General features: G+C 32.7%; 3 protein-coding genes and 1 pseudogene across 4 annotated transcripts; 2 read left to right on the top strand and 2 right to left on the bottom strand.

Annotated features, from left to right (window-relative positions):
- Nucleotides 1-9,215: 9,215 nt before the first annotated feature.
- On the bottom strand, nucleotides 9,216-10,304 carry LOC145004158 (uncharacterized). Its single transcript, XM_078963049.1, has 3 exons — nucleotides 10,048-10,304; nucleotides 9,529-9,675; nucleotides 9,216-9,425 (listed from the first exon to the last, which is right to left on the bottom strand). Exons 1-3 carry the CDS (start codon nucleotides 10,255-10,257, stop codon nucleotides 9,282-9,284), a joined length of 501 nt encoding a protein of 166 aa, XP_078819175.1. The 5' UTR covers nucleotides 10,258-10,304; the 3' UTR covers nucleotides 9,216-9,281.
- Nucleotides 10,305-15,636: 5,332 nt separating this feature from the next.
- LOC145004990 (umecyanin pseudogene) lies at nucleotides 15,637-16,059 on the top strand (annotated as a pseudogene).
- A 503-nt stretch (nucleotides 16,060-16,562) lies between these two features.
- Nucleotides 16,563-18,066, top strand: LOC145004725 (elicitor-responsive protein 3-like). The gene is made up of 5 exons (XM_078963706.1): nucleotides 16,563-16,671; nucleotides 16,776-16,841; nucleotides 16,935-17,064; nucleotides 17,606-17,720; nucleotides 17,804-18,066. Exons 1-5 carry the CDS (start codon nucleotides 16,605-16,607, stop codon nucleotides 17,867-17,869), a joined length of 444 nt encoding a protein of 147 aa, XP_078819832.1. The 5' UTR covers nucleotides 16,563-16,604; the 3' UTR covers nucleotides 17,870-18,066.
- A 260-nt stretch (nucleotides 18,067-18,326) lies between these two features.
- Nucleotides 18,327-21,683, bottom strand: DGD2 (digalactosyl diacylglycerol deficient 2). 2 transcript variants are annotated; one of them, XM_078963705.1, is made up of 6 exons: nucleotides 21,528-21,677; nucleotides 20,711-20,919; nucleotides 20,233-20,615; nucleotides 19,535-19,801; nucleotides 19,026-19,375; nucleotides 18,327-18,954 (listed from the first exon to the last, which is right to left on the bottom strand). In XM_078963705.1, exons 3-6 carry the CDS (start codon nucleotides 20,512-20,514, stop codon nucleotides 18,462-18,464), a joined length of 1,392 nt encoding a protein of 463 aa, XP_078819831.1. In that variant the 5' UTR covers nucleotides 20,515-20,615; nucleotides 20,711-20,919; nucleotides 21,528-21,677; the 3' UTR covers nucleotides 18,327-18,461. The 2 variants fall into 2 exon arrangements, with proteins under 2 accessions (XP_078819831.1, XP_078819830.1); XM_078963704.1 differs by lacking the exon at nucleotides 20,711-20,919 and having other exon boundaries at nucleotides 21,528-21,683.
- Between the last annotated feature and the right edge of the window lie 2,716 nt (nucleotides 21,684-24,399).

Raw genomic sequence — 24,399 nt, 5'->3', positions numbered from 1 at the left:
AACCGTGAAGTAAGCAGTAAACCTCTTGCAACATTTTTCATTGGAGGAAGTGTGCCACAAATGTAGTATTAGGTTATAAGTTAGGGAAAATTTCTTAATAACAATGTACAATCATATCCCCTTAATATCAACGTATTACAATGTTTTGACATGATGTTATTGGATCAACTTGATTGTTATGGTATATATTTGCTTTTTTTTGTATTATGTGTAAATAAGTATCGTAAAAGCACGTCGTATATGCATATCGTAAATGGTTGCTGAAGTTTATGACACACAAATGTGTGTCATCTTCATTTATGACAGGGGCTTAAATCATACACAATGCGTGTCCTAAACGCGCGTCGTAAGGTTACGACACGCAAATGTGTGTTGTCTTCCTTTATGACAGGGCCTTCCTTGATACACATTGCATGTCGTCAAGTACAAATGAGCGTCGTAAATGCGTTCATAATTGTGCGTCATAAATGACGCTGTAAATAGACGACACGCAAAAGCGTGTAATCTTTCTTTATGACAAGGCCTTCCTTGACACGCATTTCCGTTTTGTCTGAGCATTTTACGAAGCGCATTGCGCGTCGTAAAAGGTTGTTTTTCTAATAGTGAAGGAAAAATACCAACCTGCATTATCCTTTATAATTTCCAACAATCTCCCACCAATTTGCAAATTTTCCTTTAACTATGACATATGATGTCACTTGGGTGTCACGGAGATTAAACCCTTGTTTATGTGGAAAAAAAACATGAAACCGATTCAATGCCATCCTTATAGGTTTAAACCAAGAGCCTTGTTATGACCCGAGTTTACCCCCTACACATTAACTTCTATCTTTGCGTTCTCAGTGAGCGTTAATATGACTAAGAACTAAAATTATTTGCATGACCCTTTTAAAGATAAAACACTTATCTTTATTTGAGGTAACACAACCTCTAGATTATATAGACAAATTTTTACAATATCTTCGTTGCTTAGATGTCTCTAAAACCTTGTTAAGATTGTTAGTAAACCTCATTCTCGGGAATGACGTACTATCATGCCTCACATGGATATATCATTAATGATAGTACCTTCAATTGTTATTGTCATCTTAACAATCGTTAATGTCAACGTGGTTTTCCATCACTAAACAATTCTAATGTGGTTTTAGACCCATGCTCTCGTGGTAGATGTAACCAAATCTCTTGCCAGAGATTTCGTAAGTGGATCTTCCAAATTTGATAGTACCACTCTCATTTAATTTTCTCATAATACTATGTCCCATATATGCATTTCTTGACTTCCCATTATATATTGTATTGTATACTATAGACAGTCTGACCTCACTGTCACAATACATAAATATAGATGGAATTGAAGTATTCAAAATATATATATATCCAATAGTAGATCACTAATCCACTTCGCCTCTTTGCATGTTCTTGCTAAGGAAATTAGATTAGCTCACATAATTGAATGATCTTTGCATTTTTCTTTCTTGCTCGCCTAAGAAATAAAAACACCAACTACGACATATGTAACACCTGATTCCTGGTATGCCTTTTTATTCAAGTAGTTTGTGTTTTTTTCTCTAGAACTCGACGAGTTAGAGGATCAACTCGTCGAGTAGGATCGTGACTCGCAGACATTTTAGGTGACCTACTCGACGAGTTGGGTGACTGACTCGGCGAGTAGATGCTTGGAGAGTAAAACCCTAAATCTGAGGGTTTGCACCCTATATAAACACCTTAACTCAGCCTCCCTTGTCCCTATCACTCCCCTAAAGCTGCATATCGACACCCTAGCCGTTTGTGTGTGTGTGTGTGTTAAGGCCATTTTGGTGTTCTTGGTTGGTTTGTGGAGCTTAGAAGGAAGGAGGAAGCTTAGGATTTCAAGTTGGGACTTGTAGATCCAGAGATTTTACCCTATTTTCAGCTTCATCAAGGTAAATGCCTCTGTCTTGACTTATCTATGTCCTTCTTCATCTTTGGAATTGGGATTTTTATGGCTTTCTAAGCCATTTTTGGATTTTGAGGGGTTGAGTGAGGATTAACCTCAGATCTGGGCCTTAAGAGGGGTCTTATGGCATAAAAGTGCCAACTTTAGGGCCATGAGAGCCCCATGCACATTGTAGAGCACTTTATATGGACTTTTGAGCTAAAAACCCCAAGCATGTGCATTAAGCTTGGAACTTTATGTATAAAACGGACATTAGGAGGCCAGATCTATGGTTTTGGTGTGTTAGATCCCATTTAAATTGAATGTATAGTAATGGTCAAGGTTGGACTTGGCGAGTTGTTCTTGGAACTCGGTGAGTCAATGAGCATTAAACACCAAATCCTTTCTGAGGATGGATTAGTTTTTAGGAAGGAGGTCCCTTGGTTGTTTAAGACTCAAAAAAGGACCTGGATCTCATGGGACTCGGCGAGTGGATTGGGCAGACTCGGCGAGTCCAAGGCAATCTCCCAACCTTTGAAGATGGACTCGACGAGTTGCTCATACAACTCGACAAGTTGTAGACTTGACAAGTTCTTATGAGGGAGATGAACTCGGCGAGTTCAAAAATGAACTCGATGAGCCAGATGAAGATGGTCCCGATGTTATTATCGAAGGAGAACCCATTGAGTTCTTGCTAGATTCGACGAGTTGACTCGGGGTTTGTATCGAGATAGAGGAGCATGGACTCGACGAGTTGATAGGCCAAGTCGGCGAGTCAGGTCAATTGAATGTTGACTTTGACTGGACTTGGGTTGACCCTGGTTAAGGTTGTATGTTTTATTTATTGACTTAGAAGGGTTGTCATGTAGGGAGTGAGGAGTCGAGGAGAGTCGATCTTCACGAAGAGGACAGTTCAGACACTACATGACATCGAGGTGAGTTACCTTCCAATAGGGGTGGGTCTACGGCCACAATGCTGGCTCACCAACAGGGGTATTTGGTAGATGGTTGTCTTTGTGATAATTATCTTGGTATGGTTACATGTTTGGTCATGAGATATGCCTGTGTGATATGCTATGTGTGTAGAAGGGATTGTTTATCCCTGATATCAGTCTTTAAGATCGAAGGGTAGGGCAGTACCCAGTTATGTCTGACTGTATGATTATATCTTGTTACTGTATGTTAGTTCTAGGGGGTGAAATAGTCCCCAGTTACCGGTTGAAAGATCTCGATGGCGTGTACCGGTTGAAAGATACTGATGATGGTTACCGGTTGAAAGATACCAATGGCAGATACCGGTTGTAAGATACCGATGATGTTTTATGGTATGTGGTATGACGGGGAAACTCACTAAGCTTCGTGCTTACAGTTTCAGTTTTGATTTCAGGTACCTCTTCATCTAAGGGGAAGGAGCCAGCGGGGTAGCAGCGCATCACACACATGGTTTCCGTATCAGATTTTTTCTGGGATTGTACTCTGATTTTCATTGTTCCTGATGATATGGTTTTTGAGACATGAGTTATGTTTATATAAATGATGTAATATTGATAATGTTTTGGTAACGCATTTTATGATTTACTTAATTTAAAAACAAAATTTTTGGCCTCGAAATATGGGATGCGACATAAATCCAACTACTTGTAGATTTTGAGTTATTGGTGTGATCTATTCATGTAGCATCAAAATAACCTTCTAAGTATTCTGAGAGAAGATGAGTATGTCAACTCAAGAGTATTTGACGTTTTCATGTATCCTAGTACTTTACCCACTATGTTCTAGTGCTCCATCCTTGGATTGATAATATGTCGAGTGTAATGTGTGGCACACATCATGCTCCCAGTTGCGCTTGTATATTCCAATTGAGCTACTACTCGACTGTGACATCCCCAAATACACGGCTAGAAAAAACTGATTTGTTTATACTTTATTTGAAAATTAGAGTATCCTTTTAAAGAAAAATATTGTGGATTTTTTTCCCAGTAAAACATGACAAGTACGTTATCAAAGTATTTCCAAAGAAATGTATTTTATTCATTTTAAAACATTAGGATGTCATCGTCTATATAGAAACATAGGCATAAACATACCTTATATCCATTTACACTAGTGATATATATCTCCTTAATCTCTCGGTGTAATGTAGCTTCATATCGACACCTGTGATACAAATAAACTGAGTGGGTCGAGTTGGGAAACCTGGTGAGAACATAGGGTTTTCAACCCATAATAATATAGTTATTGTGTTTCATCATCAAACAATTAACCCATTTACCCATCCCCATTATCTTCTTTATCCTTAAGTATCTTATCTATGAATCATTTACTCCTCATTATTTATTCCTAAGGATTTCCCTAAGGAATAAGCAGGAAGTCTATTGCCGTTAGGGTTTATATAACAGGAAATAAATCCGTAGTCGTCAGGGTTTACATAACAGGCACTAAGTCCATAATCTCCAGGGTTTATCTTGTTTTTTTGACAATATTATTTTTGAGAGTCCACTCGAAATACATGTCAATGGTTTTTTAGAGTACACCGGATGAACGTCTCGTTTACAACACCTACAGGTTGCAAGCCTACTAGTGTTCTACCGGACTGTCTAGAATAGTCTGTGGTTGTCATCCATACTCTGCAAGATGACGAGGCCAACGCTTGGGTAAAGGCTTCTCTCATTATTCACCTCTCACCCTCATCTCATGATCTATTCACTACTAGAAAAACAACATTTTACGACGCACAATGCGTGTCGTAAAACGCTCAGACAACGCGCACATGCATGTCAAGGAAGGCCCTATCACAACGAGAGACGACACGCTTTTGCGCGTCGTCTATTTACAATGCGCATTTATGACGCATAGTTATGACAAGTAATACGTATCAAGGAAGACCTTGTCATAAAGGAAGACGACACGCATCAAGGAAGGCCCTGTCATAAAGCATGAGATATGATCAAAACATTGATGAGTGGTCAAAACTCCCAACAACATTTTCCTTCATTAATTTAGCAATTCATCTCCCATGTCTGTGATGGGTTTTGAGCACTACAACAATTCTATGGGTACATGCAACCCTAATGCTTTGGATCTAGGTTTTTCTCTATTGAACATGCATATATAAACGCCAAAGCAATAACCCTATGGACTAGCATACAATGTTGAAAATCATACATAAATTAGGGTTAGAACATTACCTTGCTTGGTATATTGTAATAACAAGAACAATCCTTGACCTTGAATGCTTAGTGTCCTAATTGTTGCACCTCTAATGGAGTCACAAACACTCTATGCAACAAGATGACTTGGAGATGGAAGGATTCCGACTAAGGTTCTCTTAGAATCTCTTTGCAACATCAATCTCCATTCATTTAATCAGTCTCTTTTAATTCCAAATTAATTTCTGATCAATACTAATTAAACAATATGATATCCAAATAATATATTAATCTTATACTATATTAATAAAACCATTCTGAGTACCAACTTATTATTCATATAATAAATGCTACTTTCTCTCCACTTGTCATCCTATCAAGTTGCATGAGTGAAGGCAACCCAAAATGACCATGCTCATAATCAAATCAAGTACATACCAAAAATAGTTATGGGTTTAGACACCTAATCTAACAGTTTGGTAGCCTCCTTTTTGCGCGTTTTTCTTGCAGGTTCCACTCACTTTTAGTCATATATGATTACCTGCACATAATTTTCAACATTCCATCAAAGTAGTGCCATTCTTGGGCAATCACACATAAATTCAACATATTCAATACAATTCATTATGTTATAAATATAGACCGATCATAGTTCATCACCTACAAGTTGTGAACTTGCCTGTGTTCCAACGGACTATCTAGAATAATACGTGATCGTCATCTATACTTTGTTAGATGACTTCATCGTTAATACATTAGTAATACAAAAGTCGTGGCATCCTAGCATCAATTTCATCTCTCATCGTATTTATAGAAGTCATGGCATCTTATCATCATTTTCATCTCTCATTACCCTTTACTAGCCAATATATTATAAGTACAAAAATACATATATGGTTAATATCAGATACAAATCATCTCTTGTTGTTTCATCTAACATAGAACATCCTAGTCACAGATAATTAGCACGTATAGCATTTAATGATCTAAATACTTCATATATATGTGTAAAATGAAAGTAATTATGCACTCACTTGTTGAAAGTGGATGACTTGTGATTTGGGCAGAGGTTCACCTAACAACTTATCTTTTCCTTTTGAAAGACCTAGGTATGAATATCACTAAGTCTTAGTCTTATATTCCTAGTGACTAATGATAGTCTCATTCCCCACTAATCTAAATCTCTACATCAAGATCTACCAAGTAAGGTCAACCATGTAAGACCATATTGAAGGTATGGTCCGTAGGTATACAGAGTATACTGTTTGGAAATCTCACTGTAAAACACCTCACTAGATCTAGCCTAGACATCACTACCGTAAGTAGATCAATAGGTATTATGCCTTATAATCACTAATAAATCTTATTTATAGATTCATTATAACGACTATAAATATAAATATAAGTTACACTTGAAACATGATAAGTGCAACTTAACTTACAAGATTTTTAGCAAAAACCGGGTAATTACGCGGGCAGAACTCTAACCCGAAAGCTCCTCTTCGTCGGGCTCCTAGATACCTTAGAGCCTCGCTAAAGTGCTCCAATTATTTAGTAAAACCAGACTTGTGGGGTAGGAGGCTCCAAGAGTAACTGGAGTAAAATGTGAGGAAATAATGAGTCGTGTCTTGCTTATGGGTGATACGGTTCCATCTGCTTTTTGCCACATGTCATGCGTTGGTTCATCTTCATCCCCATCTTCCAGAAGCTGCCACGTGTCTCAATCTCATGGTGCCACGTCACCTTGTCTCACAGAGAATGAAACAACATAACATGGCCACATGGCGCCTCCACCAACTGCCACGCCATCAGGCTAAGTAATTTTTGCACATCTTGGATGACCATAACTTTCACATACGAACTCCGTTTTCAACGTTCTTTATATCCCAAAATCCTCTCAACGAGTTCTACAACTTTCCTTTAGATCACAACAACTAATTCTTACTCCATAATAAGTTCATATTTTAATAGAGATTAGATTGTTAAAGTTCGTGCGAAAATCACAACTCTTTCATACGAACTTCATTCTTGACTGTTTTTATATCGACGAGTTCATATTTACGAGATCTTCAACTCTCGTTTAAATTGTTTTGACTAACACTCAACAAATTTAAATTTCGATTCATGTGCCGTACACTGGTATACTGAAACTTCGAAAAATCATAACTTTCTCATATGAAGTCAGATTTAGGCGTTCTTAATATATGTATGTTTTCGCTTTTATGAATACTACAACTTTCATTTCGTTTAGTTACGATAATAAGCAACCTATCTCTGATTCACTTTTTATGATGCACATATCTGTGTTGGGTGTTTATCGTGAAATTTCGAAATTTAGCTAAGATTATTTATTATATCTTAAATGTCTAGCCCGAAATTGCAGGCGTTACACCATGTGGTTGCCAATTTAGTAGTTGATTGAACTTAAAGGCTGACATGGTTTTCCACCCTCTCACATTGACCCTTTAGCTTCTCTATCGGTCTTCTTGTTCAACATCTATCTTTCTTAGTTGCATAATCAAACATCCTTGCCGCCATCAATCTCCTCATCGAAGATCTTCAATTTACTCACTTCTTCCCTTTTCTCCCCCTTATTCTTCCTTTCTCATTCGGAAGGATCTAAGATGCCATAAAGCAGGTTTCAGAACGGTTCAAAAAGAAGGTTTCAGTGACGTTTTTAGATTGAAAGCTCTTTTAATCCTAGATAAAACACTCATCCTTTGTATTTGACTTTTTTCCTTGTACTCATTTGATGGTGATTCGAAGCGTAAACGATAACCACTTAATATATTAAAAACTCAAAATAAAATACATTTCTAAACCTCCAAAGTCAACAAAAACTTTATGTGGAAATGTCATATTCTATTATTGTGCTTCTTAATCTTTGGTTTGATTATTTATAAATAGAACTTAAGCTATAGCTTACTGGTTCTTTATTACAATGACACCAATTAAACCCTTAGGTAGCTTCTTAGTTAACAAGAGGAGTTAAGGGTCATTGTTAGGGGATAAAGGTCTCTATTAAAATTTTCTTGGTGCTAGAATGCTTTAAAATGTTGATATATATTCTTCATCGTGTAAGTGAACCTTCAACAGAAAAAACCCCAATATGACCCTTGACAATTATCCCCAACGTAAATTAAATTTAGTCCCAAATGTTTGCTAATTATAACACCTTTTCGTTCAACTATTTTGTTTCTTGCAAAGTTTGTCCCTTTGATGGCTTCTTGGTTAACGAGAAGAGTTAGGGGTCATAATTATGGGAGAAACGTCACTATTATGATTTTCTTGGTACTAGAATGCATTAAAACATTGATAGATCTTCCTCATCGTGTAGGTGGACATTCAACAGGTAAAACCACAATATGACCCCTGAAGATCGTTCCTAATCCAAACTAAAATTTGGTCACGGATGTTTGATAATTATAACACTCATTCATCCATTGTCACAGATCACCCCCACCCCCCCAACACACACACACACACACACATCTTTGTTTGCACGTGGCTATAAAAAAAAGCCTTTCTAGTCATTGTTGTGCCATGTGGTTTTTCCCGCAAGGATTTCCACACAATTATACTTTTGTTTTTGATTGTTCTTTATTGCTTCTTGCAACAATCATTTATAACGCAACCAATTCCTGTTCAAATCGTTGAGCTCAAATGGAGCTTTCATTCTCTGTTCTTGCAGAAGTTTGACTTCAATCTGATCATCATCATTGAAATCCATATATTCTCTGGGTGTTTCTCAATTTTTGGGCTTTATCTTGAATTCTCTATGCATTGACGAACTATCATCATCATCTCTTCTTCCATAAGTTTGATCCCAGTCTTATCTTATCTGAATTTAGTACTTCTTTTACCAAAACTTTTGTGTTGAACAAAATGATTCTTTATGCTGAACTTTGAAAACTAGAATGCATCAGCTAAGTATGGTGGTAGGGTACTATTCTTCTACAAAAGAGCATGAAGATGAAACCCGCCACAAGCATTTGAAACCATTCACATTGTATTTTTAGTTTATTTAATTGAAAGATGACATTTAACTGTAATATTTGTTACTTGTATTATATTATAAATTGAGTTACTAGTAGTTCCTGATGTATAATAAATTTGATTTTTATGTTTCAATAACTTAAAACACAATAAAATGATGAAATAAAACACATAATTGAGATATTTAGTACAATTAATCTGTAATAATTGTATAATATTCCTCATAGGCTTGCAACAGGCATGTTATAGAAGGTAGCACGACACAAGTAAGTCAATATTTCCTTATCCTTTAGCTTGAACTCTATAGCAACTACTGTCAAATTCCTTCCACTCCTTATCACAGATGCATCAATCATCACTTCTGCCTGTTTGTTCATATACAAACAATTTGCATTTCAATATCATATCAATACTCAATACTCTCATCTTATGATAATCACAACAGCTTTAATTGGATCAAACACATACTTGGTTCACAGCAGCAGCTAGATAAGAGACGCTCAATTCACCAAGAAAAAGCTCTTTATCTTTGTGGACAACAGTTCTAGCACAAGCTATGGCCACAATCTCTGCTATTGATCCAACTGCTCCTCCATGTAAAGTGTTATAAGCGTTCTGCCAGAAACAATGAACATGACATTACAGCAACATAAACCCAAATTTCAACACGAGTTTGGAAGTTAAGATCACTCTATTAGGTTAAATTCGACTATTCATATGAACTGAATTGATGATTGAGATTCCACCATTATAGAGGAACTAAATCGAGATTTCGACTGAATTTTCGAACTTAATGTCACTCTTTTTAAGTTAGATTCCAACGATCGTGTGAACTCGATCTATAGTTCGAGTAAATTCGAATGTACCAATAACCACAAACTACAGAAATAAATAGAAACATTGAGGGAGGGAAATAAATCGTTATGAAAGAACTGTAGTCACAGATAGAGGGGGAGAGAGAGAGATAGAGGGACGGAGATAAATTACGCAAACGTATGGTTTGACGGTGAGGATGCAGGTTAGCCGGCCACGATGGATGTGTTGAACTTTAAGCAGGCTTCGGATCAAATCGGGGTGGACTCGCTCGCCTTCATACTTCTCTGGAACTACGGAGCCACCGCCGACGCTCATGAAGAATCCAGTGACCTTTGCGACGGTTTCCGGAGGCATCTCTTTCGATACGACGGTTGCCGCCATTTCCCCCCAAATGATTTATTGCTCTTTCTTGATCAGATTTGTATCAACCAACCTACGGTGATCAACATAATTGGATGTTTAATGTGCAATTTCAGTCCTTTAAATTTTAAAGCTATGCTGTGATTGTCCTTATATAAAATATGCTTAACATAATTGGATGTTTGTAATGGCAATCAAGTGATCAACAATGTTTTCTTACTTTCAAAATACTCTAAAAATGTATCAATATCTATAAAATCTAACCATTTTTTTCAAGACACTATATAATCATTTATAAAGTAGCTGCTCACATGGCAATTTTAGTATTCGGTAGGTTTTTTTTTTTTTTTTTTTTTTTTTTTTTTTTTTTTTTTTATCCACCTAAATTTTCAATATTTAGTAGAAATTGTATACCTAAAAAACTTAAGACTGGCATAAAAAAATTAAAAGACTATAGCTGGACAAACATTATTTAATTGAAGAACATATATTTATAACGTATAGTTATTCTAACTAATAATAACGCATCATTAATTTATTCGATAGTAATTTTAACAAACGTAACACAGTATTATTATTATATATTTTTTAATAGGCTCATATTAGTTATCATTCTACAACAAATAGGAAGATAAACGAGCAACAAGTTGCACCACTAAGAAGCTGTTTGTTTACCTTTTAATTGTAAAAATTAAGAGGCAATGTCTTAAAAATTTAGATTAAGATTGTTTGTTTGCCTCTTAATTTTTACCTCTTAAAACTCTAAATACCTCTTAATTTTTCAGATCTTAAACATCATCTCAATTTAAACAAAAAAGACGCGTTCCCAATATACCCTAACATCGACCCTTCACCAAAACACGCATCCTCTTCTCCTCCCCCTTTGTGCGATTCTTCTTCCCTTCACAACCTGATTCGTCCGCGAAGCTGCTCCCCGACTACACCTCGACGCAACCTCCGACTACATCTCTCTAAGACACAACCTCCGACTACACCTCGACGCAACCTTCGCCTGCAGCAGCTCCGCCTCCAGCTCTGATGATTGCAGGTGCGCTTATCGTTCTTCCTTTATGAACAATTCCTTTGATTTTAATCAGAGCTCTAACTTCCGATAATCGATTGATTGATTATGCAAGTTTCTTATTGATTAATATGGGGTGATATTTTATTGGTTAAAATTACAGATTCTGATAATCGACTATCACAAAGACACAAACTTGTTTCTCTTTGGCAGGTACATGAAAACCGATTCTTAGAAATATATAGTTTTTTTTTTTCTTTTTTTCTCTTTTTTGCCCTAGAACTCGATTACCAGTACTCTGTTTTGATTTTATCTGTATTTCATGCCCGATTGTTTTGATTTTCTTTGTATTTCATGCCCGATCCTATACTAGGTCGTCATAGGATACATTGGGTCGTCATAGGATACATGTATTTGTTTCAAGATTTGTGTCTCAAATTGTTTATATTACATAGAAGATGATAAAATTTCATAAAACTTGTAATTACTAGTATCAAGGTTCAAGAAAATATGATTATTGTTTGAAATCTTAAGATAGAAGATGATAAAACAGCCAATTGTTTGGGGAATCTAAAATAGACAACAAAGATACATATGTTTGGTGAATGAAACTGTATATTTGATCTGTGAACTTTAAAAAATCAAGTTTGAAAAACATATTGTTCTTTAAAGGATGCTTATACAGTGGGATATTGTTGGTGAAGAAGGGTTCAAGACAATCACCAGTAGCTAACAACATATCATTGATTTGGAACACAAAGAATGAATAGGGTTGTATACATGTAATGTGATCCATATAAGCATAGAGTTCAAGTTGTTTTCATAGATATTGTAAGAATGTTTTTGTAAGTATTAAATACATGAACTAGCAATGTACTTTTATTGATTTATTTATTATAACATCATACCTTCACCTCTTTATATTAGAGTATTGTTTGATTTGATTTTTGTCAAATATTTATGTTTGATTTGATTTTTATTTAATTTGGATTTTGTATTGTGTTTATATTTTTTTATAATTATGTAAGAAGTTGATTTGGTTATTTTATAAATATAAACTTTGAATTCAACAACAAAAAAAGGGTAAAATGGTCATTTTATAATTCAGCACAAAAATTCAGAGGTTCTAACCAAACAACATGTTAAAAATTCATATCTTAAAGTTTCAGACCCTCTTAGAAATTCAGACCTCTTAAAAATTCAAATCCTGCCAAACAGCCCCTAAGCCTTTTTGTATGGTAAAACCAATTTTTTTGAAGACTACATCCATAGATCTAGGGGATATAACATTGTTATACATGATCCATTGTACTTTACTAAGAAACTCCACTGCATCCATAGATATAAGGAATATAACATTGATATGCATAATCCGTTGTACTTTACTAAATAAGAAATAAATAGGAGATGATGTCTTATAAATAGTAAAATGAGTGAATCCTTTGAAATAATTTTGTGGTTAACGGTTTTATATCTCAACTAATGAATTAAAAGTGATTAGTCGGAGTGCATTTTTAATTCTAAATTGGTTGTTCTATGTTTTTTTTAAAGATTCAATATATATGCTTATAAAAAATGTTTTTTTAACGGTTTAACCAGTCTGATTGAACCAGTTTTTAGATAAATCCATTTCGTCACATTATGATGTTGAAAAATTGATTGTGTTTGGTATTTATAAAATTGAATTCAGGGGGAAAAGGAAAGGAAAACACTCTTAAGTGGTCCACTTTTAAGGGGTCAACGAGCAAACACACTTTATATAAGGTTATTTCAAACGATTCTTAGATATACTCACAACATCATTACATCAAATTTGATGACACGTCATCATTACATTCACACAATACCATTATAAAATATTCACCACTCTATATCACCATATTTTTTTTTTATTAATTATTTAAAAAAAAATTTTAATTGATATAAAGACAAGAAAGAGATATAAAAAATAATAGAAAGAAAGACACATGATAGGGCAAACGAGCATTCCTTTATGTGCTGTAAACCACATTTCACCACATTGTACGGTGCCACGTCAAGACAGAGGTGGTGTGCATCCTATCACCTCATCGCAACCATGTGGCGTTGCAAAATATAATGAATGGCCTAAACAATAAAGTGTGAGGCATAAATGACAATTTGTGTGTGTATCATGTATATCTGTCAAACACAAATTTACACGATACGCACGGATAAACACATTTTTACCGTGTTATACGAAAACACAGAAATCATTACATTATGCGGATTTAATTCATGTATATATGTTGTGTCGTGTGTTTATACATGTTTATATGTGTCGCTTGTTCATATTTAAACAAGTAAACTGGTTTAACACGTGTAAGACACGAAACACGAATTTAAAATTCATGTCCACACAATTAGACACAAAACATGAATTTCCAAAACTCATACACGAAAAACTTGTGTTGTGTATCAAATTGTGGCCACACCCATTGGCTTGAATATATATATATATATATATATATATATATATATATATATATAGGGTTAAGTTCATGTTAGACGATCTATTTTTTGAGACCGTGAGACGTATTTTTTTTATTTTTTTTAGTTAATTCAAGTTCCGAAAATAATATTTAAAAAAAAAAATATTTGGATTTTACCATTTATTTTACATTTTAAAATTATTATTTAGAATATGTACAGTGTAATATTCTATTAGAATATTTCACGTATTTTTCAAAAAAAAAAAGATTTTTTTTTGAATTATTTTTATTTTATTTAGTTAATTCAAGTTCTGAAAATAATATTTAAAAAAAGAATTTTTAGATTTTTCCATTTATTTCGCATTTTAAAATTATTTTTTAGAATATGTCAGTGTAATATTCTATTACAATATTTCACGTATTTTTTAAAAAAAAATGAGATTTTTTTTAGTTAATTGAAGTTCCGAAAATAATATTTAAAAAAAAAAAAGAATTTTTGGATTTTTCTATTTATTTTGCATTTTAAAATTATTTTTAGATTTGGTCTCACGATCCCACAAAAAATTAGAATGGTATCAAATAAACCTGAACCTATATATATATATATATATATATATATATATATATATATATATATATATATATATATATATATATATATATATACACTAATAAAAGAATAACTATTTTGTTATGTGTCATCATATTAGACATTTTAATTAATGTGTTGCCACTTGTCAATTTATTAGTTTTTCATTTTAAATTTATTAGACCTCATCATTGATATGATTCTATTTTAAATTTTAAATTTTAAATTTTAAATTTTAAATTATTGTTTTCATTAATTCACAGATAAAAAATATCTAATATATATCAAAAATTAATTTTATATATTTATTTGAATCAGTGTTTATAATTTCACATAACTAATAAAAATATCTCATAAATTAATAATTTATTTAAAATAACTTATTAATAATTTTAAGTTTTTACTATAAAAGTTTGATTAATTTTATAACCGTGGTTCCCACGGGTTATAAACTAGTGTGTGTGTGTGTGTGTGTGTGTATATATATATATATATATATATATATATATATATATATATATATATGAGAAAAGTGAATATACCCTTAAGGGTATATAAGGATAGGTACTCTAACCCATCATAATACATCATTTTGTTTGATATATATTATAATGTTCTTAAACTTCAACCCTAACTTGATTTACTTTCAAGATTTTCGAAATTTCACTATTATCTTTCTCTTACATCACATCTTTATGTCGGACACCTAGTAGGCTTTATATATTATGGTTGAAAATTAAAATTATGTAAGAGGAAGATAAGTATAAAATTTATATAAATCTTGGAATTAAATCAAGTTAAAAGTTGAATTAGAAGAACATTGGACAATTAAATATATATATATGATACAAAACGAAGTAATATTGTGAGTTTGGGTACCTAAGCTTATATACCCTTAAGGGTATATTCACTTTTCCATATATATATATGATTATATTGGTTAGAGTATTGTATAATATCTTTACACATGTAACCGTATTTTAAAGATAGTAAGTATATATATATATATATATATATATATATATATATATATATATATATATATATATATATATATATATATATATATATATATATATATTAGTGATTATATTGGTAAGAGTATTGTATAATATCTTTACACATGTAACAGTATTTTAAAGATAGTAAGTATTTTTTTCATCTCGAAAATCAAACATTAATAACACCAACATTAAATTTTGCAATAAATACCTACAACTTTTACATCCCTATAAATATACCCAAAACTTACTTTCCCATGGCATCAGACAAGCTTTAATCTACAAAATAGTCTAACATTTTGGGGCAACCTGAGAATACGAACACAAAAACGATCAAAAATGGCTAAACTAAAGTCAATCTTGCTTCTGCTTATGGCAATGGTGGTTGCATCAATGGAGTTCCATCAATCGGCGGCAAGAGAGCATGTCGTCGGCGATTCCTTCGGGTGGATCGTGCCACCAAATGATGACTTCTACATTATTTGGTCGCTGCACAATGTCTTCACATTCAATGACGCGCTTATCTTTAATTTCGCCAACGGATCTCATACTGTTGCAGAAGTGACGAAGGAGGCGTATCAGAACTGCGACGCCGGAAACCCCATCTCGCTCCATACCACCAGCCCCGCTAGATTCACCATAAACAGCCTTGGCAACCATTTTTACATCTGCACTATAGGCCCACATTGCAATTCCCATCAGAAATTAGCGATTAGGGTTACCCCCACAGCTAACAACTCGTCTGCATTGTTGCCGCATTGATTTTATATGTGTTATTGAATTAATACGAGGAAGTTCTACTTCAACAATTATACATTTTCATATCGTTGTTACTAGGCGTTGATGATGGATACAATAAAAATATGGATAAAATATGATTCTCTAATGGTGGTGAAGTTAAGAAGAAGATGGCTCCTGTATCATTTTTAATAATTATAATTAATTAAATTAAATGAAAAATACAGTGGCTAAATTTGTCATTTTAATCTCAATATAATCAAAACCAGAATAAAGCTCTGTTTTTTGCAAAACCAGACACAGCCAAAGAAAATTTATCATTTTATATCAATAAATTTCTAAAATGTGACCCTAGCTACACTCCTAGATTTTATGAGGTTTTTCATTTAAAATAGTAAATTGAAAAAAATTTATCCTCTCTTTTTTTCACTTCTAAAACCACCGAATATGTCTCACGACCTTCAATAATACAACACAGATAAATATATATATTTGAATTTTGAAGCAGTCTTTCATAGAGGAGAAAAACTCCCAAAAAAAATCGAAATCTTGTTATCTTACCATTAATCATGCCAGAAGGAACGCTTGAAGTTCTTGTTGTAAGCGCCAAAGGCCTGGAGAACGCGGATGTCCTATGTAAGCCCTTTCAAATAACAGATTAATTTAAATTTGCATGTTAATTTATAGGGATCGTTTAATTATAAAAGAAGAGTATATATAAGTTGATTAATTTGTTGCAGGCAACATGGACCCATATGTTATTATAACGTACAGGAGTCAGGAAAAGAAAAGCAATGTTGCATCAGGCACGTATTTTTTTTTTATAGGTTTTTGTGATATACCAGAACGAATGTTTAAAATATATATAAAAAACATACATATATGTTAATAATATGTAGGTAAAGGATCTAACCCTGAATGGAACGAGACATTTTTGTTTGATGTTTCGAGTAAAGAGACAGCGGATTTAAAGATCAAAATAATGGATAGCGATACCGGTAATGCAGATGATCTTGTTGGCCATGCTAGGTAAGTTGCATATATTCTTTCATTTATTTACATATTAGATGTGAGATTCATGTATTACACGAGTTGATTTTAAAAAAAGATTAAACATTAAATTAAAATAAACAGAAAATATTTTTTAATGTATAAGTTTAAAATAAGAAATGAAAAAATGTATTTATTGCAATTTAATATCATATATATGATATTTAATACTTTACATATATAGATATTATTTTAATTATTAAAAAAAAAATCAAAAATTGACAAGTGGAAAATATTTATTTTAAAAATACCATAAAATGACAAGTATCAAAACTCATGAGATATTAACATATGACAAAAAAAACATAATAATAATAATAACAATTATAAAATTTAAAGTTTGGGTTTTCTGCACACTCCTAGGGGTTTGAGGTCGAGTGCAAGGCCCTATTCTATTTTTTTGGGCAAATTTTTGTTAGTTCTGCCTTAGTTCAATGAATGTTAAAGGCATGTTATGTCTTGTGTTACAAATTGGGCATGAAAAACCGGATTGAATGTGTGATGTTGTGAACTTGTTTAGTATCTCGTTGGATGCCTTGTTTCATGATGGAGACATCCCAGCAAAATCATATAATGTAATGAAGGACGATGCATACTGTGGAGAGATTAGAGTTGGCCTTAACTTTACAGCCCAGGTTCATGTTGTTCTTTACTTGCAGATATTGTAGCATTCACATGAGCAAATAATGAACCATTTTTTTTTTTTTTAATGTTTCAGAGAAGTCGAGGTTTTGATCCAACAGATGGGAATATGGGTGGTTGGAAGCAATCAAGCCATGATTGATCATGCAGAAAATTGTGATTGTGGTTGTGATCTTCCGTCAGAAATGTAATTTGTTTCATTAATTCAATGTTAAAAACCATATGTAAGTATATAAAGGTACAATACAAAAACCATCATGTAAGACATTTTGCTCTTGAATTTTATGCAACTTGTATATTACTATGTTAAAGACAAGTCTATACAGCCTATTGACTAAAACCAATGACACAAAAATTGCACCCATCTAAATGATAAAAAGGGTATTCATGTATTATGTATTTTGCTCAAATAAGAAATTGCCGCATTTTGCTTTGAGTGGGATTTAAAAAATAGCATTTTTTCCATTTCCAATTTTGTAAGTCCAATGCCAAACCTAGTATAAGACAGTCATGCTCTGTCATGTCATGTTAAAGTCTATTATTAACGGACATTAGCTTTCAAATTACATCCTAAATTGCTAATCACATTACAATCAAAAGGTCAAAAAGATAAATACAAGTTATCACACAATGAATTGTAAATTACAAGATCACTAATAAATAACAATTCAACGTAAACGAATAAAGAGATGCAAGTCAAGAACAAACGAGCAAGACATACATAAACAACTTTATTATGCACCTTTCCAAAGGGTAAATCCGTCTTTTTTACTCGGAGTGGTCAATCCGAGCTCTTTACGTTGTTCTTCATTCGGGACAGGGCTCACGAACCCGGTCCCTACAAAATGCATAAAAGCAGACGCGTCTTCAAGATTCCTATTAAAACTCAATGATGATGTCATAAAACTGGTTTTGGAATCTGATTTTTTGGGTTTCTTTTCGGGCGCCATGTTTAGCTCTGCACAATTCAGAAATCTTGTGGTTGCAGCATCCCACGAGAGCTCATGCATTTGTGAATCGGTCAGTGGGGCAGGTTGTTCGGTCAGCGCCTGGCGTGTCACTTTGACGAAACTGTCCCCGTCCTTGAAGGTTCGGCAATTGGGAAACTGCTTGAAGAATTCGTTCGAGACGTGATCTGCGCAAATGACGATTTTGCCCATGGCCAATGCTTCTGCTGTTGTTGTGCAGACCACGTCGGTTGTGCTTGGGTTCATGAACACTTTGTAACTGTCATAGCAGTCAGATTCAATAATTTAAAGAAACAAAATCAAAAAGGGTAAAATGGTCATTTTACTTACTCGTGAAACAAAGGGTCTGCATGATCACGTCCGGGATTAACCCTAATGGTTAAATTCAATTTCTCAGCAGCTTGTTGAATCTGAACAGAGTCTTCGCCCGTGCCAAATAAATCAACTTCAAGTCCATCAAGTTCCTTTTGATGATCACCAAGAAGCTCAAGCAGCTCCTTGTAGCCTTTACTCCACACCATTTTCCCAATAAAATATGCACCTTTTGAAAACGCCTGGTTTCCAAGTTTCTGTTCTTCTCTCTTTTTCATCCCAATTTCAAGAAACTTAGGGTTAACACCATGAACATTGCAGATAATTGATCTTGGGAGATCCTGTGTAGCACCAGATAACCGTATCACCTGCCACAAAGATTTTTGATATGTCATCAAGAAACAGTCATTGTATACATAAAGGTTTGTTTCTTTTCTTCCAACAAACAATTTTCATAATATTCATCAACGTTAATGTGAGATCTATGCAAGAACGTGAGAAACTATGTTTTTCCAGTAGTAAATTACCTTGTGACAATATATATCGACCACCCATCTATTCATGTATTTGAGAAGAAATGCATAGGCACGTCCATTTTTCTCTCTTTTGACATACTCCAAATAATTTGTGTGAACAATTCCTATAACAAGGCGGAATTTAATCTTCCATCTTTTACCATGGTGATACCATGTCAAATGCTCGGGTTCCTCAAGAACAGCAATATCTGATTCTGAATCCGGAATGCTCTCTGTTATGTCCCCAAGAGCAAGGATGCTTCTTTTACTTCTAGAAAACTTCAAAAATCAATAAGTATTTACTCAAATTAGTTTCAAATTTTAGAGCAAACTCCAAACATGGTACCCTGAGGTTTGCAATTTTCTTTGGTTTTGGTCCAAAAAGGAATCGTTTTAATAAATAGTCCTTCTTGACAGCTTTCATACTGGTTTCGGTTTTGGTCCTTGGGGTTAACACCGTTAATTATGATCCATCAAGTATGTACAAAATGACTATTTTACCCTTCCTGTCATTTTTACAAGGATTTAACCGACTTAAACTAACAGTGTTGTTAAAGTCAGGTACCAAAACCAGAACAAAACATGCTACTAAGGACCATTTTTGAATATATATATATTATACATTTTTGGACTAAAACCAATCAGAATTGCAAACCAAAGGGGCTATTTTTTAATTTTCATGGAAAAAAAAAACTCTTTGCACAATTTACCTTCCCAGGATAAAAACGTATATCAAAAGTACACAAAAGATCGGTCCTTTTTTCAATCCATTCACGGACATATTTCTCTTGTTCTTTGGGTGTATCAAAAGTTATCTTGTCAGGGTATAGATATTCTTGATCATTCTTAGATAGCCATGGAATGACCAAAGTAACCTTTCTGTGTCCATCTTTTGCAAGATATGCAGCACGGAATAGAGGATTAACAGACGTTCCAGTCATCCATGGAAGGCTTGCTGTGGTAAATATAGCGATATGCTCTTTTTTATCCATGTATATTCATTGACTTTATATACTATCAATAGGTTTTAGGTTCTAGATGTTGTATATGGGATTGTAGAACACGTCCAAAACTGATAAATTGCTTATTTTAACTGCATCACAGAGTAACAATCAAACAAAAACATTTATAACTTTTTGCAGCATATTCCAAAGTCCACATACAGACACAAATTTCAAAAATACTTACAGATAAGCTGGAATCATGAACAATTGTCTCACTTTACAGACATCAAATTTCAAAAGTAGGGAGAAAGTTATCGTGCTTGTATGTAACAAATGATGTGATCAAAAAACTTGTACAAATCAGTCGACATGAATTGGAAATAAAGTATAAAGAACCGGCTTTTTTCATCAGAATAACTCCTTTTGACTTAACATTTGATGGCATCAATAAATCTGATTAAAAACAGCAGTGTAAATAATAGCACTTACAAAGAAGCCTGTAACTTTTCATGTCTACACAACAATTAATCTCAAAAACTTCTAATAAGAGACTAAAGATAAAATAACAAAGTATTCTGGTTATCTCCTTTTACAGAACTGAAGCTAAAGTTTAATAATAAGCATGAGGGGAACAAATTCAGGATTTATGGATCATATGGAAAACCCTAAAAACCCTTCGTTTTTGCATCATATAAACATTCGAAAACACAGAATCAACTTGAAGTTTACTTATGTTTAAGCCGGAATCATAAACAATAGTCCTGATTTAAGAGCATAGAATTCCAAAATTAAAATAGGAGAAAATTTATCAGTCTGCAACAAATTGCGATAAAATATTCGAACAAATGACTCCATATGCAAATTAAAATAACGTTTTTATGCTTCAGAAAAAACTCGTTCTTGCCTTTGTTTTAATGATGAACTAACATATGAGGGCACGAATAAGCAATCAACCATATAAATAAAATGGAATCAAGAACAGCAGAGTAAATGAAATTAAATCGGAAAAGAAGATCCAATCATGAAAGAAACGGTGTGTTACAAGTGAGATAAAAGCGTACCTCTTACGGGAAACAAGGCTGGTTGGTAAACAAGAAAACTGTACGCAGCTTGATGAAGAAGACGAAGGAAGAAACGGGAACAATCAACGCTTAATGAGATGTTAAAGCAAAAGATGCGAATATTCAAAATAGAATTTCCTTCCATTTATTGAAAAAAAAATGGTTAAATCAAGAATCCATAATTCTAATTTCTACATTATTGAGTTATATAATATAATATTATAATAACAAAAAAACGAAAAAAAATGGTTAAGTCAAGAATCCACAATTCCACATTATTGAGTTATATGATATAATATTATAATAACAAAAAATCAAAAACTTGACAATGATGCATCACAAGATATATTTTTTTTTTTTTAAATTCATTCCTTAATATAAAAAATTAAAAGTATAATATTATACTAAATAAACAAAAAGATGGTATATAAATAAATACAATTATATTGCTATTTTATATATTTAAGTATTTATCTATTTATTTGCTAAATTTAAATTGAAAAGAAATCGTGTTAATATTTGAGTTTTTATTAGGGGTATGTTTGGTGCGGTTTAAAGTCAAATCGCATATGCGGTTTGAGTTTTTTTGAAACTGCAAACCGCACCTTAGAAGTTCAAAACTGCGTTATGCGGTGCTGTTTGTACGATTTAAGTGCGGTTTGATGAGTTGCTACATTTTACAACTTTTGAAAAATTTAAAAAATATTTTGATTTTTTGAGATATAAAACTATAAACTAGAAATTTTTTGCAAAAAACTCAAAAACAAGTTGGTTTCTGTACCAAAAAAAAAGTTCTAAACCGCATTATACGGTGCGGACGATTTGTTCGGTTTAGTGCACACCCCTATTTTTTATAGCTCATGATATGTGTGTGATTGAATGACACGGAGAGGTCAATTCAAGTAAAAAAGAAAAATTGTTCACGAGCTCACTGATGTTTAATTTTGTCAAAGATTATATCCGGCTTTCAGTGTCGATCCAAACATATATGAGGTCTGGGGCGAAAGATTTCCTTATGTTGATTGTGCATTTATATAATTTGGTCGAAAGATCAGTGTGTCCTACAACTCCATTGCAAAAGAGAACCAAAGATAATAAAGAGAACGTGTGAAAAAAAGGACTAAGAGATAGACAAATATTAGGGATAAAAGCATAATACATTGCACCTATTTGTGAAATTTTTATGATTGTTATCTACCAAAGGGTTTTCAAAAGAAAAGGATAAAGAGTTTTGTTTTGGACAAGATTCAATAAAGAGTTTTATGGTTTAAGACGTTTTACTTACGATTAAGGATGTGTTTAAGATTTCAGGGTCAAGCGTCTAAATGGAAAAAATGATATTTATACTTTAAATGTTTTAAGAGTATTATTACTTAAGAGTTCAAAAGATTTAAAATGTTTTATGATTAAAGGATATTTAAAGATTTAAAATATCTTTAAGATATAAGGTGTTTTAAATAGCTTGATCATTTTAAATATTTATGACGTTTGAAAGAGTATGATTGAGTTAAATGTTATTCAATTTCAAAATCTAAAGATTTAATAGTTTTCACACGATTTTGGGAATTTTTCATTATCAAGGGATTATGTTATTCCTTTTTACTTTAAAGATGTGAAATTTTGTTGTTATTCACTAGGCGTTCACAATGCCTAACAGATATTTTGATATGTATTCATGTAACTTAGTGATTGGAGTCGTCAAAGAAATTTGGAGATTCAAGAAGGTGACATCTATGTAGTGGACTAGTGGTATGCTTAGCTTATCGTATGATATGATGATTATTATCTTCTTTTAAGCTTATTAATTATGAATCTTTTGACAAGAAACACTATAAGAGAGTTTTTGCACAAAAATGATATTTTCTTTTATAAAATGAATTTCAAATGAATATATGCTGATAAAATGAATATTGGTGTTTCAATTTGAATTTCATAATAAAATAGTAAGAAATTTAAAAATTCAATGATATTTATAATAGGTACAAGTTTACTTAAATACAATTATTCATTCAAAAGAGAAGCTCAAACATAACCGTGACTTATGTAAACATGTTTTTTTATGGGAAAAAGATGCACAATAAAGTAAACACAAAAACTAGAGGTTTTTTTTTTTTTTTTTTTAATGAGAAGTGATATTTACATTTAATAATTGATTTATTCAGTTGAAATGTATATTTATTAACTTGAACGATAATTACAAATGTTTTGTACTTCACGTGGACAAATGGATTTATTAAGTGGACCATTTTTTAACCCTTTGACCATTAAATGATAAAATGCTAAGAAAATAAGATTTTTGAATCCTTTGATTATTAGTAAACTAGGTTATAACCCGTGTGTTACACGGTTGATATAAGTATTTTATATGATAAGACACAAAATGTATTTAATAATACAACTACAAACAAAAAATTCTATATAATATTTCATGCAACTATGGACGGAAATATTAATCGTTTTAAATTTTCATAATTTTTGGTTTGAATATTAGCCCTTTTATAATGCAATCTGATACTATTTTATTTAAAGGAAGGATTAACGGTTTTAAAATTTTAAAAATATTATAAAAACACTGTAGATTATGCTTGTATATTTGCAGAAATATTTGACATTTCGATTGAATCAAAAAATAGTGTACTATATTATAAAATAAGCAATTTTCAAAAGATGAAAAAAAAACATGATGTTGATTTTTTATAAGCAATGGATGTTAGTAACAGTTGATGTTGGTCTTATTGACTTGGTTTAAATATCACCAGGTAAGAAATCAATTTATGCTCATGAGCCTTGTTACACAAATTTTGCAAGTTGATATAATCTAAAATGGCAAAAAGTCTACTGTCACCACAACTCATAAACAAATACGTGTATC

Source organism: Lactuca saligna, chromosome 7, assembly GCF_052625555.1.
Source record: "Lactuca saligna cultivar CGN05327 chromosome 7, ASM5262555v1, whole genome shotgun sequence".
NCBI classification, from domain to species: Eukaryota; Viridiplantae; Streptophyta; class Magnoliopsida; order Asterales; family Asteraceae; genus Lactuca; species Lactuca saligna.
This window is presented reverse-complemented; position numbering and strand designations above follow the sequence as displayed.